A 15,826-nucleotide genomic window follows, 5' to 3' on the forward strand; every position below is an offset into this window, starting at 1 on the left:
ATTCCTTTTTTAAAAAAATATTTTTATTAAAATATAGCTAACATACAATATTATATTAGTTTCAGGTGTTAGTCAACATTTATACACCTGAAGAAGTGATTACCAGGATAAGTCCAGCAATCATCTGACACCATACAATGCTATCACAATGTTATTGACTATATTTCCTGTGCTGTACACCACATCTCCATGACTTATTTATTTTATACATGGAAATTTGAAACTTTTATTCCCCTTCATCTCCCCCCTTTTTGATTTTTCGGTTACAGTCGAAATTCAGTATTATTTTATATTAGTTTCAGATGTACAGCATAGTGATTAGACATTTGGATTTCATTCCTTTTAAAAAGCTTTATCCTTTGCCAAAATCAGAAAAATGTCTCTATATTTTTAACCCGGTGATTTTATTGGAGAATATTTATATCATATATATAGTTTGTCTTAAGTGGTCTTGGTAATCCTGATTGATTGCTTTTGTGCCTGGATTAGATTAGCTGAAAAACTAACTGGCTTTTGCCTATTGTGGCAGTGGGAAACAGTGCTGAAGCTGGGTATCTCTAATCACTTTTGTTTGAACAAGTCAACATTTTGGTTATTTCTTTTTGGCAGTAGATTGAACCCTGTATGATGGAATGTGAGAAGTGTTGACTGTATTTTCTTTTCCAGGGTATTAATGGCATTCTTGCAGATGAAATGGGCCTTGGTAAAACAGTACAGAGCATTGCTCTTCTGGCCCATCTGGCTGAGGTGAGTTAGATGCAGTCTTTCCATTTTCCTCTCTCTAGATCCTAGGATCATTTTCCATTGAGAATCAGCCATTATCAAGTGCTATATTAGGCTCTGTAGCATACAAGACAGTAGGACTTGCTCCTTGCCTTCAAAGCCTGTCAGAGTGACACAGCATGATGAAACAATTTGATTTTGAAGACTAGGACAACTTGTGAGCATGTGTGGTTTGGAAACTTACTCCACCACCTCCACCTCTAGTTGAGAACCACCTGTGTAGTGGCAAATATACTGTATAGTTAGATCAGAAGACCTGAATTCACATCTTAACTAGTAGTATAAACTTAAGCAATTCACTTAACATTTTTGACCTGACTTTAACTCTGAGGTTGTTTCCACTTCTGCAAAATGGAAATAATACCTACTTTACAGGGATTTTGTGAGAATTAAATGAGAAAATATGTGTAAAAGCAAAAGCTCTATACCCATTAAATAATAGTAAAATTGTTAATGATCATCTAGCATAGGAGAAAGCAAGACATACAAGTCAGTATGTTGCAAGTGCTTTGTGAATGATATGAATTAGAACCTATAAGAGGTGGTGGGGGCAGTAATTTCTTAGTCTTCTTTCTTGCCTGTGTTATTAACATAGGATATTATTATTGAGCGTGAAGATATAGTAGATAGGCAACATTTTTCTTGTTATAATGTATTTCCTATTAAATTGCTTTTGTTGTGAATTATTATTTTGAATTAAATATCTTTAGTTTTCCTACAGTTGGCTAATCCAGTTTTTCTATTTCAGAGAGAGAACATTTGGGGACCTTTCTTAATAATTTCACCTGCTTCTACACTTAACAATTGGCATCAGGAATTTACTAGATTTGTTTCTAAATTCAAGGTAAAAATTACTCCAACATAAAATTCTGTTGCTCTTTAAAATAAACTTTCTCTTTTGCTGCCTTGTTTAATTGTTTATAATAGTTTTTAATATCTTGAAATTTTTTTCAGAATAACTTGCATACATTGCCTATAAAAGTTACTGATGGGAGCAGTAAGAGAGCGTGTTACATCTTTATGTTTCATAAGTAAGAAAGCCAAAGTCCAATTTGAGTGACTTGCTGTATTGACCACATGAATTGACACTTTTGGTCAAACTACCATAATAGAAAATATCTACGTTGCTGGTTTAACATAGATATTTGGCAGATCATCAGGGCATATGTCCTATAGTTTATGGCATTGTTGTCGTGTCCCCTCCCCGCCCAATATGTTTATAAATAATCCATTTTCTTTAACCTACAAAGCCAGATCTTTAGTCTTGGTCCAGATTAGTAATGTCTAAGGTAGATAATATGAAAGTTGATTTTAACTCATTCAGAGGAAAAGAATTAAGGTTGAAGTAGGAAGTGATCAGTAGGGAAGTATGTTACATCAAAGTGGGTAAGACATGGACAAGATTTAAGTAGAGGTTTAATTATGGAAATTTGTTGAGATATAAGAAAATGAGTACGATTTATTAAATTGTTTGCAAGTAAAAGGGGAGAAATGAGTCAGATATGTGTTCTGTTCCTAAAGGGATAATAACATTGCATGGTGAGAATTTTTTGGAGATTGTATCAAGAGATACTGACATGATCTCATTGAATTTGAGTCTCCATAATAATCATGAGTTCCATGCCATTTAAAGGGCATACAGGATATGTTCGAGATATGGGAGGCAAATGTTTTTCTTACACTTTGTAAGGAATAGGGATGTGTCTGGGGCATTTCCTTCATTGGCCGATAGATGGTAATATAATACTACTTATGTCATTGTTACCTCCCCGTTTGACTTTATACCTATACCTGAAACTGAGCTTTCATTTCCATGTTGAGCTTCTTTTTGATACTGTAGTTTACAGTCAGTAAAACATAGCCTTTGGGCCAATTTCAGTTGTCACTTGTCTCAATTTTTTAAAATTGTGATAAAATACACATAACATAAAATGTACCAATTTAAAGTGTACAGTGTAGTAGCATCAAGTATGTTTACAGTGTGGTGCAATGATCACTGCTGTCTGATTGCAGCATCTTTTCATCATCCCAAACTGAAACCTCCCCATTAAGCGGTCACTCCTTAATTCTCCTTTCCCTCAGGACCCTGACTACCACAATCTTTCTGTTTCCATAGACTTCCTTTTTCTGGATATTTCAGATAACTGGAATCATTCAATATATGGACTTTTTTGTCTGGCTTTTTTTTTTTTCACTTAGCATATTGTTTTCCAGATTCATCTGTATTACAGGATGTATCAGCACTTGATTCCTTTTTATGACTGAAAAATATTTCATTATCTGGATATACCATATTTTCTGTATCCATTCCTCTGTTGATGGATATTATTTGGGTCGTTTCCACCTTTTGGCTGTTGTTAATAGCACTGGTATGAACATTCATGTATAAGTTTTTATTTGAACATGTGCATTGTTTTTCAGTTCTTTTGGATATATACTTAGGAGCGGAAATGCTAAGTCATTCTGTATTTGACTTATTGAGAAATCTGCCACCTGTTTTTTTTTTTACAGCTTGCATGCTGAAAATAGTTTTTACACTTTTTAATTGTTGATTTAAAAAATTTCATAACAATTATGTATGAAACTTAAATACATATTAGAACACAGACATATGCTTTTGTTTATATATCAGTTGCGGCTGCTTTCTCATTACAACAGCAGAGTTGAGTAGTTGTGAGAGAGATTGTTTGGGCTACAAAGTGGAAATATTTACTACCTGGCCATTAACAGAAAGAGTTTGATGACCTCTGTTCTGTTGATTTGTTGTTCCTATTACCGTTACTCCTTTAGATTTTCAAAAATGTGTTCACTTCCTTAGGGAACATAGATGCAGACTCAGCTCACGCTTATAGTTACATTACATTCAAAAGATACTTAGATCTATGATGATAACATGTGAAAGTTCATTTTTTTTTTTTTTGTTAAATATCTGAGTAACATTTGTCTTATTATTCTAGTGTGGTCAATGTCTCTGACTTCCTCCTTTTTCCCATGAAATACACTTTACATTTTTCATGTAGTTAATGTACCATTTTTCATCCTTGAATTGGCTAGTCTATGTGTTTTCTATTTCATTTATTCTATTCTTGTGTTCTTTTTTTGGTAAATTTTTAGTTTTCTAATGTCTTGAGATAGAGCTTAGATTGTTGGTTTTCAGCTTTTCCTAACATATGCATTTAAGGGTATTAATTGCTTTCTAAGCATGACTATTGCCATCTAAAGTTTTGATGAATCACATTTTCATTGTCTTTCAATTAAAAATAATGTTCAGCTTCTACTGCAAGTCTTATTTGACTCATTAGTTTATTTAAAAGTGTGGTTCTTAATTTCCAAACAAAGGATGATTTTTCTAGGTACCTTTTTTGTTATTAATTTATAGCCTAAATCCACTGTGATAAGAAAACATGTTTTTTGCGATTTTAACCATTTGAAATCTGTTGAACTTTGCTTTTATGGCCCAGCATATAGTCAGTTTTTATAAATGTCCCATGTGTGTTTGAAAATAATAGATATTCTGCAGATGTTGAGTATGGTTTGTATATACGTTCAGCTCTTCTGTATCTTTACCGATTTGTCTGCCTGTCCTATTACTGACTGAAAAAGGTGTGTGAAAATTTTCCACAGTTATGGATTTATCCATTTCGGTTTTCTTCTGTCTATTTTTGCTTTATATATTTTGTGGCTCTGAGATCTATGCAAATTTATAATTATTTTATAATCCTGGTGAATTGAACCTTTAATTATGAAATTCTCTTTAAGACATGCCTTGAAATCTATTTTCTCAGATATTAAATAAATAAACTTTCTTTGGTTAGTGTTTTACATGGTATCTTTTCTTTCCTTTTACTTTTAACCATTTTATATCTTTACATTCTTACCTTTTATTTGGAATATTTGTGCTTACTTTTAATATAATTATTGATATATGGAATTTAAATCTGACTTGCCATTTGCTTTCTACTTATTTCACCTTTTCAACTTTCCTTTTTCTTTCCTTTCTTGGGTTTTTTTGGATTGATTAGGTTTTATTACACTTTTTTGTCTTCCCCTCTTAGCTTGCTAATTATATATTCATTTTACTCCTCAGTAGATTCCCAGGAGAATATAACATGTATCCTTGACTTTTTAAAAAGTAACATTTTATCTTTTTAACCTCATTAGACATTTTATTATTTATACATTTTAAATTTATTTAGATTTATTTATATTACTCACATGTTCACTATTTTCATTGATCTTCATTCCTTTCTTCATATTTGTGCTTTTATCTGACTGCGATTTTTTAAAAAACAACAAAAGACATCAAACTACAAAGAAGCACTTTGAGCCACATATGAGTAAAAAGAAGGCCACACCTAGGAAAATCACAGAAAAAATGCTGAATTTTTTACTCTTTTGTTTCTCCATGTTTTAGTCTGGATATTTTCTTCTATCCTATTAACTAGTTCACTAATTTTCTCTTCAGTTGCATCTATCTGTTATTAAACCCATCATTGATTCTTTTTAAAAGTCTGTTTTTGGTTATTTTCATTATCTAGATCTGTGGTTTTCTTTCTTTTATTGTTTTTCATGTTGGTTTTCAGTCATGTGGTCTAATCTTTATGTCTACGTTTTTGTTCTGTTTTGTTTTGTTTTTGTTGTCTGCCAGACATTGTATAGGAAAAATTCTAGAGATAATTCTAGGTCCTGGATACTATTTTTCTTCTTCTAGAGAGAAGGTTTCTGTGTTCGGGTTTTGTTTTGGTTTCTTGCCAGTAGTAATTTTTTTTTCTGGGGCATTAATACTCCAAAGTCCCCTTAATCTAGTCAGGAATTGAGATGATTTGAAGCTGAAATTCAGTATAGTTGGCCCTCTGTATCTGAGGGTTCAGCATCCACGGACTCAACCAACCAGAGATGGACAATATTTGGGGGGAAAGTCACATTGTTGCTGATGTAGTTAGGCTTATGATGGTTGTGTTTGTACTGAACATATACAGACTTTTTTCTTGTGTACAGTATAAAAACTATTTAAGTATTTACATTGTGTTACGCAATATAAGTAATTTAGAGATGATATAAAATATATGAGATTTAAAAATCCTAAAAAAAACTTTCAACATTTTACCAATAAAGATATGACTTCTATCAATTTTTTGGTAGTTATTTTTTATCAGATTAGGAATTTTTTTATATTCCTAGTTTTCTAAAGAGGTTTTTTTTAATCATAAGTATATATTCAACTTTATTAAATGTTTTTTCTGCATTTATTAAAATAACCATGTGATTTTTCTCCTTTAATCTGATAATATGGCAAATAACATTTAAGTTTATAATGTTAAATCTACTTTGCATTTTGGTTGTTTTTTAAATGTTTTGTTTAGAATTTTTGCATCTATGTCCCTGAGTGAAATTTGCCTGTAATTTTTCTCATATTGTACCTTTCTCTTTTTTGTATCAAGTTAAACTGGTTTCAAAGTGAGTTGGGCAAAAAATCTATATATACAGGAGGATGTGTGTAGATTATCTGCAAATACTACACCATTTACGTGAGGGATTTGAGCAGCCATGGGTTTTTATATCTTAACGGGGTCCTGGAATCAATCTTCTGAAGATACCAAGAGATGACTGTGCCTATTGAGGCAAGTCTTTGTGTAATGTACCTTTACTTCCAGTGTGTATATATATCCTTTGATCCCAACTTAAGGCCAGCGAGGTTGGTGGTTATCAGAATCCCTGTGGTTTTTGTTCTTTGGGCCTTGCATCTCCTTAAAAAAACATAATAAAAAAAACACACACAAAACAAAAGGAAAACTATGTTCAATTTCTTAATCTCTAAACCAGAATTTTTGGAGAGGCTCACCTTCAAAGGGAACGTGTACTAGGTGCCAGGATTTCCTGAAAAACATGTTTGTGATGATAACTTTTAAGATCATCAGTAGGAAATAACCTATATATTGTTTTTTTTCCAGGTGCTACCATATTGGGGAAATCCTCATGATAGAAAAGTCATCAGGAGATTCTGGAGTCAGGTAACTTTCAGTTTACTGCATATATACGTAGACATATGCAGTCATCATTTCTCCGGTTGATTTGAATAATTTCTCATGTATAAAATCTTATATATTTCTGAACACTAAGCAAGTGCAATTTTTTTCTTTTACAATGCTTTTCCTATTAAAGGCAATCAGGTAGTTTTGAAGTCCATGTTTAAGTAAGAATTTTTTTGTTTAGTAACCTGAAAACTATTTTTAACATGATTTGTAATTAAGGTGACTACTTTAAAAAGTTATGGTTTAATTTATTGTACATCTGCCACATGGGAGAAGCACATCTTTAGAACTTCTTGGCCTTAGAAAATACAATCCATTCCTTGTTCTCTTATTATGAATTGTTATGTATCTCTTTTCACCCTTCCCCTCTTATATTTACAGAAGACCCTTTACACTCAGGATGCCCCCTTCCATGTAGTTATCACCAGCTACCAGCTGGTGGTGCAGGATGTAAAGTATTTCCAGCGTGTCAAGTGGCAGTATATGGTATTGGACGAGGCTCAGGCACTCAAGAGTAGTTCCAGGTAACATGAGCAGCAGAAACCGAACTCCATGTACTGAGCATGTATAGATATATAGTATATGATTACAACTGACCCTTGAACAACATGGTGGTTATGGGTGCCATCCCCTTCCCTTACTGCTCCATACCCTGCAGTTGAAAATCTGTGTATAACTATTGACTCTCCAAAAACTTAACTACTAAAAGCCTGCTGTTAACTGGAAATCTTACTGATAATATAAAGAATTAATTAAAACATTTTGTATTAATTAATTAAAACATTTTGTATTAACTGGGACCCCCATTCAGAACACCATGGCAGAGGTAGGCACGAGTTATGTATTTTATATTTACTGTATTCTTACAATAAAGTAAGCTAGAGAAAAAATGTTACTAAGAAAATCATAGGAAGAGAAGGTACATTTACTGTATTTATTGAAAAAAATCCACATGTAATGAACCCACTCAGTTCAAACCAATGTTGTTCGAGAGTCAACTGTATCTGTATAATATATACACACATATGAATAAAGATCAGAGAGGTTTAGGAACATGGCCATGATGTGGTCTCTTCATCAGCCATGTGTATGACAAGAAGGCAGAAATTCCCTTTTGCATTTTTCATGGAACATAATGTTTAGAATACAAAGATTTTTCTCAGCTTCTATCTTTAGTCAGTAATTATGACATTTTAACAGAACTTTGTTCTTTAATTAAATTTTCTGTGGAGGAAGGGGCATCTGCCTGTTCTTGAGGGTTTATATTAAACAGGAGGTCTTAGTAGGAAATAAGAGGTTATATTATGTGGATTGTAGGTTCTGTCTGCTTTATGCAAGTTGTCTTAGTCTCTGGGTGGTTATTAGATCCCCAAGAATCCTTTTATTGGAAGTTATATATTCAAAATATTCTGATACTTTTAAGGTTCCAAACTGATTAGTAAATGAGTGTTTAGCCATAAAGTTTTAGTCAGTGATCTTAAACCTTGGGTTCGATACATTTTTATTAACTCTTAGCACATAGGACTTTCTTAAAGGTCCATGTTAACTGGCAGTATAATATTTTCCATGGAACTTTCCATGCTCTGAAAGGCATTACCTCATACTGTACTCTTTTCATTTTAAAGCTTCCTTCTATAGATAAGTACCTTATGATGAAATGGTTTGTGTCAACACAAAGAGGAGTTTATCAAAGCAGAAAGGATCCTACTTTGTCTATGTGAGAGCTTTTTTTCCTAAACCCTAATACCATATTTTCAGTATAGAGGAGTTAATTCCTCTGAAATTTCCTGTCCTCAGCTTCATTGAATAATATTTTTCAATAATGTACCTGGTGGAGTACTTGAGCCTGAGTGTTATTTTTTTAGAAAGCATTTTTAGAAATATGGGGTCTTGGTAGAGTAAAGAAAGATTTACTGCTAACTTGGAATTTGCAATTCATCTTATTGGACAGTGTTCGTTGGAAGATCCTCTTGCAGTTCCAGTGTCGGAATCGGCTTTTGCTAACTGGGACCCCCATTCAGAACACCATGGCAGAGGTAGGCACTAGTAAAGATCTTAGTTTTACGTCTGCATTAAACAAAGTGGTTTCAGCACAGAATAGAATTCTTTACATGTCCCCCTGTAGTGTCACTGCTCTGTACAAATTATAATCCCCACATAAAAGGAAGAATTGCAACATAGCTTGCTCATTAAACATTAAAAAAGTGGGGTTTTTTTGGCATTGTTCTTATTTGTTTATTCTCTGGCATAAGGCAAATAAATTACTTTATTATTTCGTATTTATATAATAGTGGCCATATTAGGAATGCTACCCATCTAATGCAGAGATGTTTTTATGCTAGAATGAAAAGGTAATATTCTTTAAAAGTGAGAGGAGCTAAAAATTTTTTCCTTAGGAAAGATAACTGATCATCTACAACAGGGGTCAGGAAGCTTTCTATAAAAAGCCAGATAGTAAATAATTTAGACTTCATAGGTCATGCATACAGTCATTGTCACAGTTATTTAACCTTGCCATTGGCATGTGAAAGCAGCCATAGATGATACATAAATGAATAGGTATGACTATATTCCAATAAAACTTTATTTTTAAAACAAATGACAATACCAGACTTAGCACCACAGACTATAATTTGTTGACCCTGATCTAGTATTTGTTAGCCAGTTATGCTACCTCAGATTGTGATCAATTGTGGAATGAATTGTTTAAATATATATAAGATCTTTAAAACTATACCACTGCAAAATCTGAGGATTTGCACTTTCAGACTTAGTTTGAAATTAATTGAAAAATAACCACATTTTGCTATAGTACCTTGTAGAATTAGGATTGGTTGATGAGGCATGTTCTTACACATTCTTTTTGTTTTTCTCATTCCGTCACACATACACACGTATCTAGACACAAACATAACACACATACCTGCAACTTTCATACTCTTTCTCTCTCTCCAAACCCTCATTATATCCTCACACACTGTCTTTTGTTGCTCTACAGCTATTTCATTTTTCCTTTGTTTCCAGCTCTGGGCTCTGCTGCATTTCATTATGCCAACATTATTTGATTCACATGAAGAATTTAATGAATGGTTTTCCAAGGACATTGAGAGCCACGCCGAAAACAAATCCACCATTGATGAGAGTGAGTACTGTTAAGAATTTTATTCTACTTATCAGTGTAGGCAACCACATAGTTGTACGTTTTCTTCTATGTGAAGAATTTTTTTTCTAGTGTACATAGAAGGATCGGGGGCAGGGGGGGAATTTTTATCTTTCATAGAATAATTATGTACTTTGATTATGTTTAAAAAAGTCAAAAAAGGACTAATTCAGGTCATGTTACTGTATTGGCTAATCAAAGCAGAACAGGCACAGTCATAAAGTACATTTTGGCTTACAGAATTCTTATTTTCCACAGAGATCCTGAAAAATTCCTATCAGAATTATATTCTTTGTGATGGGGTTTTTTTCCTGTGATAAAGACTGAAAATATTAGAAGAGTCATTTTTGTTATTTTCTATTTATGTTAGGATTTGTTCCTGCTGTGAACATTTTTAACCTTGTTTATCAATACTTTTGAACTTATCGAGTATAATCTTTTAAGAGAGTTATGAGGTGTTTATTACATAGACATATGAAGTAACATCTACTATTAGGAAAATCCTTAAGTAATTTTTTATACTACAAGTTGTTAATTTGCTGACACACTTTGAAAAAATGATTTCGGGGGAACACTGGGAGTCCGAGATAGCTTACATTAGACCTATATAAGAACTCTATTGGTTAAATGTTTTTAAAACTCTCTAAAGGTGAATTCTAATAAAAATGAAGTGCTCCTTGTTGGTCTGAGTAACTGAGAGCAAAATGCATTTTGCCTAGTTGACTATGGGAAGATGCTGTGGAAAATTGAGGTTCCTTGGTTTCCTACTTGGAAAAAAGATTTATTTCATTTTTTTTTTTAGAGAATCATTAAGCCAAAAGGTGTTAAAACAGTTTAGTGAGAGATAATTATGATTTTTCTTTTGTGTTAAATCAACAAAAATGTATTATTTATGGGGGGGCTTCTGGCATTTCAGATCAACTCTCTCGCTTACATATGATTTTGAAGCCATTTATGCTGAGGAGAATCAAGAAAGATGTAGAAAATGAATTGTCTGACAAGGTAAGGAAATAAGACCTCATGAATTTATTAAGTCATAATAGGCACCAACTTAGGGTTTCAGGGTGAAAAAAATTCCTTGATAAATGTTTTGTTTTATGCTTTTTATTATGGAGAATTTGAAACATTAAAAAAAGTAGAAAGAATAGTATGATGAACTCTCTTGTAACCACCATACAGCTTCAACAGTGATCAGCTTAGAACTACCCTCCTCAGCTTATATACTGAAGCAAATCCCAGATGTCTTATTTCGTTTATGAAAAATTTCATCTGTATCTCTAAAAGATTTGGTCTTTTAAAAAATATGTAACTACATATTATCACCCCTACTGAAAAAGACAATCATTCCATTGTAGACATTTATATAGTGTATGAAACGATCCCCGTGATTATACTCTTAATAATTAGATTTTTGAAATCGGAATCCAAGCAAAGTCCACATATAACATTTAGGTGAAATGTTTCTTAAATATCTTTTAATCCCTCCCTCCCTTCTTTTTTGTCTTGCATTTCTGTGTCGAAGACAGAGTCATTTGTCCTGTAGAATTTTCCACATACTAGATTTTGCTAATTGCATCATTGTGGTATTTCTGCAAATAGATTTACAAGTTTAATGTGGTTTGGATTATTTTTTTTATACAAAGCCAGTAATTTTGGTTTATAATTTGGATTCTTACCAGACTTCCGTAATTTTCTATTATCTCCTATGAATTCTCCCCATATTCTCCCTCTTTTTTTTCCTAACAGTTCCCACTCCCATTTTCCATAGAGTACACCTGTTTCTCATAATTCTACTCTCTGCCTAGAAGGCATCTTTCCAGATTCCTGATAGTATCAGGTGGTTCTCCTCTATCAGTGTCAGAAGGATAGGTCATTTTGAAGTCAGTAACTTTCTTTGGAAGATTATGGTGGAGATGTAAACCTTAAAAGAGAGGAGCAAAAGTGTACCTTTGTTTTAGTCCTTTTTAAAAAATCTTGGTGGCAGTTTTATGAAACTGGCTAATTTTGACTAAATAGCACTGTCGTGCAGATGTACCTGACAGAAGGAAAATACTTTATTAACAAAATAGATCCTTGAGGCTTTTATATGAAAAAAGGGCTTAAAAAACAATAGCAGTGTCTTAATTTCTGTTATTTTCTTAGTGGTCAATAGGGAGGTGATCAGAAGATGCAATATGGTTCTTATCACTATGCATAGTGTAAATTTCTTAAACATCATTAATGTTTCTAATCTATTAAATAATATATGTATTTATTGAACTCTTACACTGCCTGCCAGCCACTGGTACATAAAGATGCAGCCTTAAGGTTCTGTTCAGATTTTCAAGGGAGATAAATACATAAATAACTAATATTATGTCCTAGAGATACAGTGATTGTCTATGTGAACTATAATGGGAACATAGATAAAGGAGTAGTTCTGTGAGGGAGCATTAGAGAAGGCATTAAAGCAGAGGTGATATATGAGCTAGATCTGGAATAAGTTGACATTTACTAGGAAAATATGTTAAAGAGGTTGCTAGACATTAAGAGCAACGTGAACAAAGGTAGAGCAACATTTAAATATGCAGCGTATTTGGCAAACATTCAGACCATAGTTACTAAGGTATATGGTGGACATGGTGATCAGACTGGTACAGTAGGTTGGGTTAGATTATGGGAGGTCTTCTCTGCCTTTGGGAGAATTTTTAATTTTTTACTTTATTTTATTTTATAGGCAATAATGTACATTGAAGGTTTTTCAGTAGTTGAATTACCTTATAAAATTTATACGGAAAGTTTCTTAGAACCAGGAAAGACTGGTTCTAAGGCAGGAAGATCCCAAAGTAATAGCAGTTTAGGTTAGATCCGATGACATTCTGCAGTAAAGTAATGGGAATGGTCAGAAAGGGTGGTTAGAAGTAAATTTCCAGGTTGAGTTGAGGGACTTAGGAAATGATAGAACACGGCATATGAGAAAGAGAAAAAAATCAGAGCTGACTCAAGTTTCTCTTTGGGCAACTGAGTGAATGGTAATGCTGTTAATTAATTTAGTGAATTGTTGAAAAGATAATTGTTTTTCTAATATGTCACATATGCCATTGCTGCATACTCAGAGTGGTACTGTTATAGCAGGTAGTTAAAAGTATAGGGCTAAGGGTGTTTAGGAATATATTTTTGTTGTAAGTCACAGTGATGATGGATGATGGTTGGTTTATTGGAAATGGAAGAAATCGATGAGAGACAGCATGTAGAATGAGTGACAAGTGAAGAGTCCAAAAAAACACCACATTTTTCTAGATAATTAACCACATCACAAGTTTATAGAGATACTGAGTTTCTAGAGATATATAGATCGTTTTTTTTCAGTCATGATCTCACTTGCACGTGTTTTCAACTTTATGCCGATACTGAATTTTCTTTTAAGCTGTTTTTCAAAATGTAAATGTTCTCACTGGTTTTTAGATTGAGATTCTAATGTATTGCCAACTGACCAGCCGACAAAAGCTGCTATATCAGGCACTAAAGAACAAAATTTCTATTGAGGATTTATTGCAGTCTTCTATGGGCTCTACCCAGCAAGCACAGACCACCACCAGCAGCCTCATGAATCTGGTCATGCAATTTAGGAAGGTAAGAGCTTAGGTCAGCTGCCCTGGAGTTGTCTTTCTTAAACCATTTCAAGAAAAAGGTTCTAGCCTTGATGCCAAATAAACAAAGGCTGTTAAAAAGAAATGAAAATGAGAAAGTATATATTTGTAACGGTAAATATTCAAGGTTTGTGTCTCCCATCATTTCATACAGTGGTGTCTGCACATAACAATATCATTTTATTATTTTCCTTCCTATTAGGTGTGTAATCACCCAGAGTTATTTGAACGACAAGAAACTTGGTCTCCATTTCACATTGCCCTAAAGCCATATCAGATTTCAAAGTTTGTCTATCGTCATGGACAGATCAGGGTTTTCAACCATTCACGAGACAGGTGAGGAAATATTAATATCTGTTTTAAGAATGTTTTTGTAATTTGGAGGTTTGTGAAGATAAATTTAATGGAGAGTATTTGAGTTTCCCAAGAGATTTTGTACAAAGAGTGGACAACTGTTTGTTGAGAGATCTTGTAGGAATCTGTTGTGTGCTATCATGGGTTTAACTGGATGACCTTAAAGGCCCTAGCCACCTCTAATTCCCTTTTCAAATGAGGACTATGCACCTGTGTGCAAAAATGTACTCATACCAAAAGAGATCAGCAAATGTCTCTGCCCCAAAACTGAAATTTGCTTTATGGCTTATTTTATACTTATTATAGCATTTGTGGGAGAACTGATTGGATTTCAGAATAACCAAACTTACCTTCTTCCCAGAATCAGCAATGACAGATTTTAGTAAAAGTGAAGTAGTTAATTGTAATATGCTAGAGACCACTTCCATTCAGACAATAGGTGTGTTAGGTCCATTCTATACCTGTGAGTGAGGGTGGCCGTGTCTTCTGGATTTTTTAACAAGCTCCCAAAGGATTCTCATGCACGATCACATCTGAGAACTATGGATTTAGAACTCCTTCTGTAGAGAAACAATATAAACAGTACTATCAAAATAATCACAACAACCTTTAGCCTAGTGAAAATGAAATTGAGACAGTGAAGCTGAAATTGAGAAATTTCTTGGGTTTAATTTTAAGAATTCTAGATCTGCGATAGCTCTAGGCTAATACTTAACTAGATAGGCAGAGGAAGCTCTATAGAGCTTTTCATTAAATATAGTATAAATTAGAGTGCTAGGTTTGTGAGTCTCTGAAATAAAATGAAATTACTTTGAACTTATATCATCTTTTTATACCTTTATTAAGTATTTAATACTTTGACATTTTATGCCATAATTTTTTCCTGGTAATAACAAACTTCTTAAAAGTATAAAGAGTTTTGTCTATTGCCATGCCACCCTGAACAAGCCCGATCCCGTCTGATCTCGGAAGCTAAGCAGGGCCGGGCCTGGTTAATACTTGGATTTGAGACCACCTAGGAAGACTGGATGCTGTAGGTGTAAACAAACAAACAAACAAAAAGTATAAAGAATTTCAAACCTAAAAGATTCTGTTTAGTTTGGAACCTCCAATCTAGTTAACTTCTCAATATTCATGTTTGAGTTTAGATTTATTTTATTTATTTACTTTACAGGTGGTTAAGGGTTCTTCTTTCTCCATTTGCACCGGACTATATCCAAAAGTCTCTGTTTCACAGAAAAGGTAGGTGTTTTGATTTTTGGGAAGGAAAGTATACCAAGGATTTACCACAATGCTGCTCTTTGTTTTGCTGAGTGATTAATTTGGAACTGGTATTTGTTTGCCTGCATGCTAGACTTTTATTTATAAAGTCTGGAAAAGATTTAAGTAAATTAGTCATCTTCATTTGTAGTCGCTATGATTTGTGACTATAATAGGAAGCAATAAAAAATTATTACATTGACCTTCTTTCTTTATTTTATACCTGACTCTTTAAGAATTGCTTACACTCTTGAAACTTGGCAGAGACAATGCAGGATTCTTATTAACGTGGCTTAGTTTCCTCCCCATTAGTCTAAGGAAAAGAAGCTGCTCAACTTTGAGCATTGTCCGAAGTATTAAGTTCAGAATCTGTCACCTCTGACCTTTCCTTTTTCCTGACATGATACAAAGAGAGGAGAGCAGTTAGCCAAGGATCCAAAAACCCCAAAGGTAACTATTGAGCCAGGTTCACTCTGGCCCATGTATGCCATATCTCATAGATCTGCCTCTTCTACTTGTGATAGTAGTACAAAAAATGATACGTTGACTTCCATCAAAGTGACAGAGGTTCGGAACCTTTATACTATGTTTTGATTCTTAAACCAAAA

General features: G+C 33.4%; 1 protein-coding gene and 1 pseudogene across 1 annotated transcript in view; both read left to right on the plus strand.

Annotated features, from left to right (window-relative positions):
* Positions 1-15,826, plus strand: part of INO80 (INO80 complex subunit) — a 117,978-nt gene that overhangs the window by 45,775 nt on the left and 56,377 nt on the right. Inside the window, exons 14-22 of the mRNA XM_006920475.2 lie at positions 1,532-1,627; positions 6,735-6,794; positions 7,197-7,339; positions 8,767-8,851; positions 9,840-9,957; positions 10,892-10,977; positions 13,420-13,587; positions 13,807-13,940; positions 15,133-15,200. Coding sequence (XP_006920537.1) covers positions 1,532-1,627; positions 6,735-6,794; positions 7,197-7,339; positions 8,767-8,851; positions 9,840-9,957; positions 10,892-10,977; positions 13,420-13,587; positions 13,807-13,940; positions 15,133-15,200 — 958 coding nt within the window. The remainder of the gene's footprint in view (positions 1-1,531; positions 1,628-6,734; positions 6,795-7,196; positions 7,340-8,766; positions 8,852-9,839; positions 9,958-10,891; positions 10,978-13,419; positions 13,588-13,806; positions 13,941-15,132; positions 15,201-15,826) is intronic.
* Positions 14,880-14,998, plus strand: LOC112469854 (annotated as a pseudogene).

The sequence above is a fragment of the Pteropus alecto genome, unplaced genomic scaffold, assembly GCF_000325575.1.
Source record: "Pteropus alecto unplaced genomic scaffold, ASM32557v1 scaffold86, whole genome shotgun sequence".
Taxonomy (NCBI): Eukaryota; Metazoa; Chordata; class Mammalia; order Chiroptera; family Pteropodidae; genus Pteropus; species Pteropus alecto.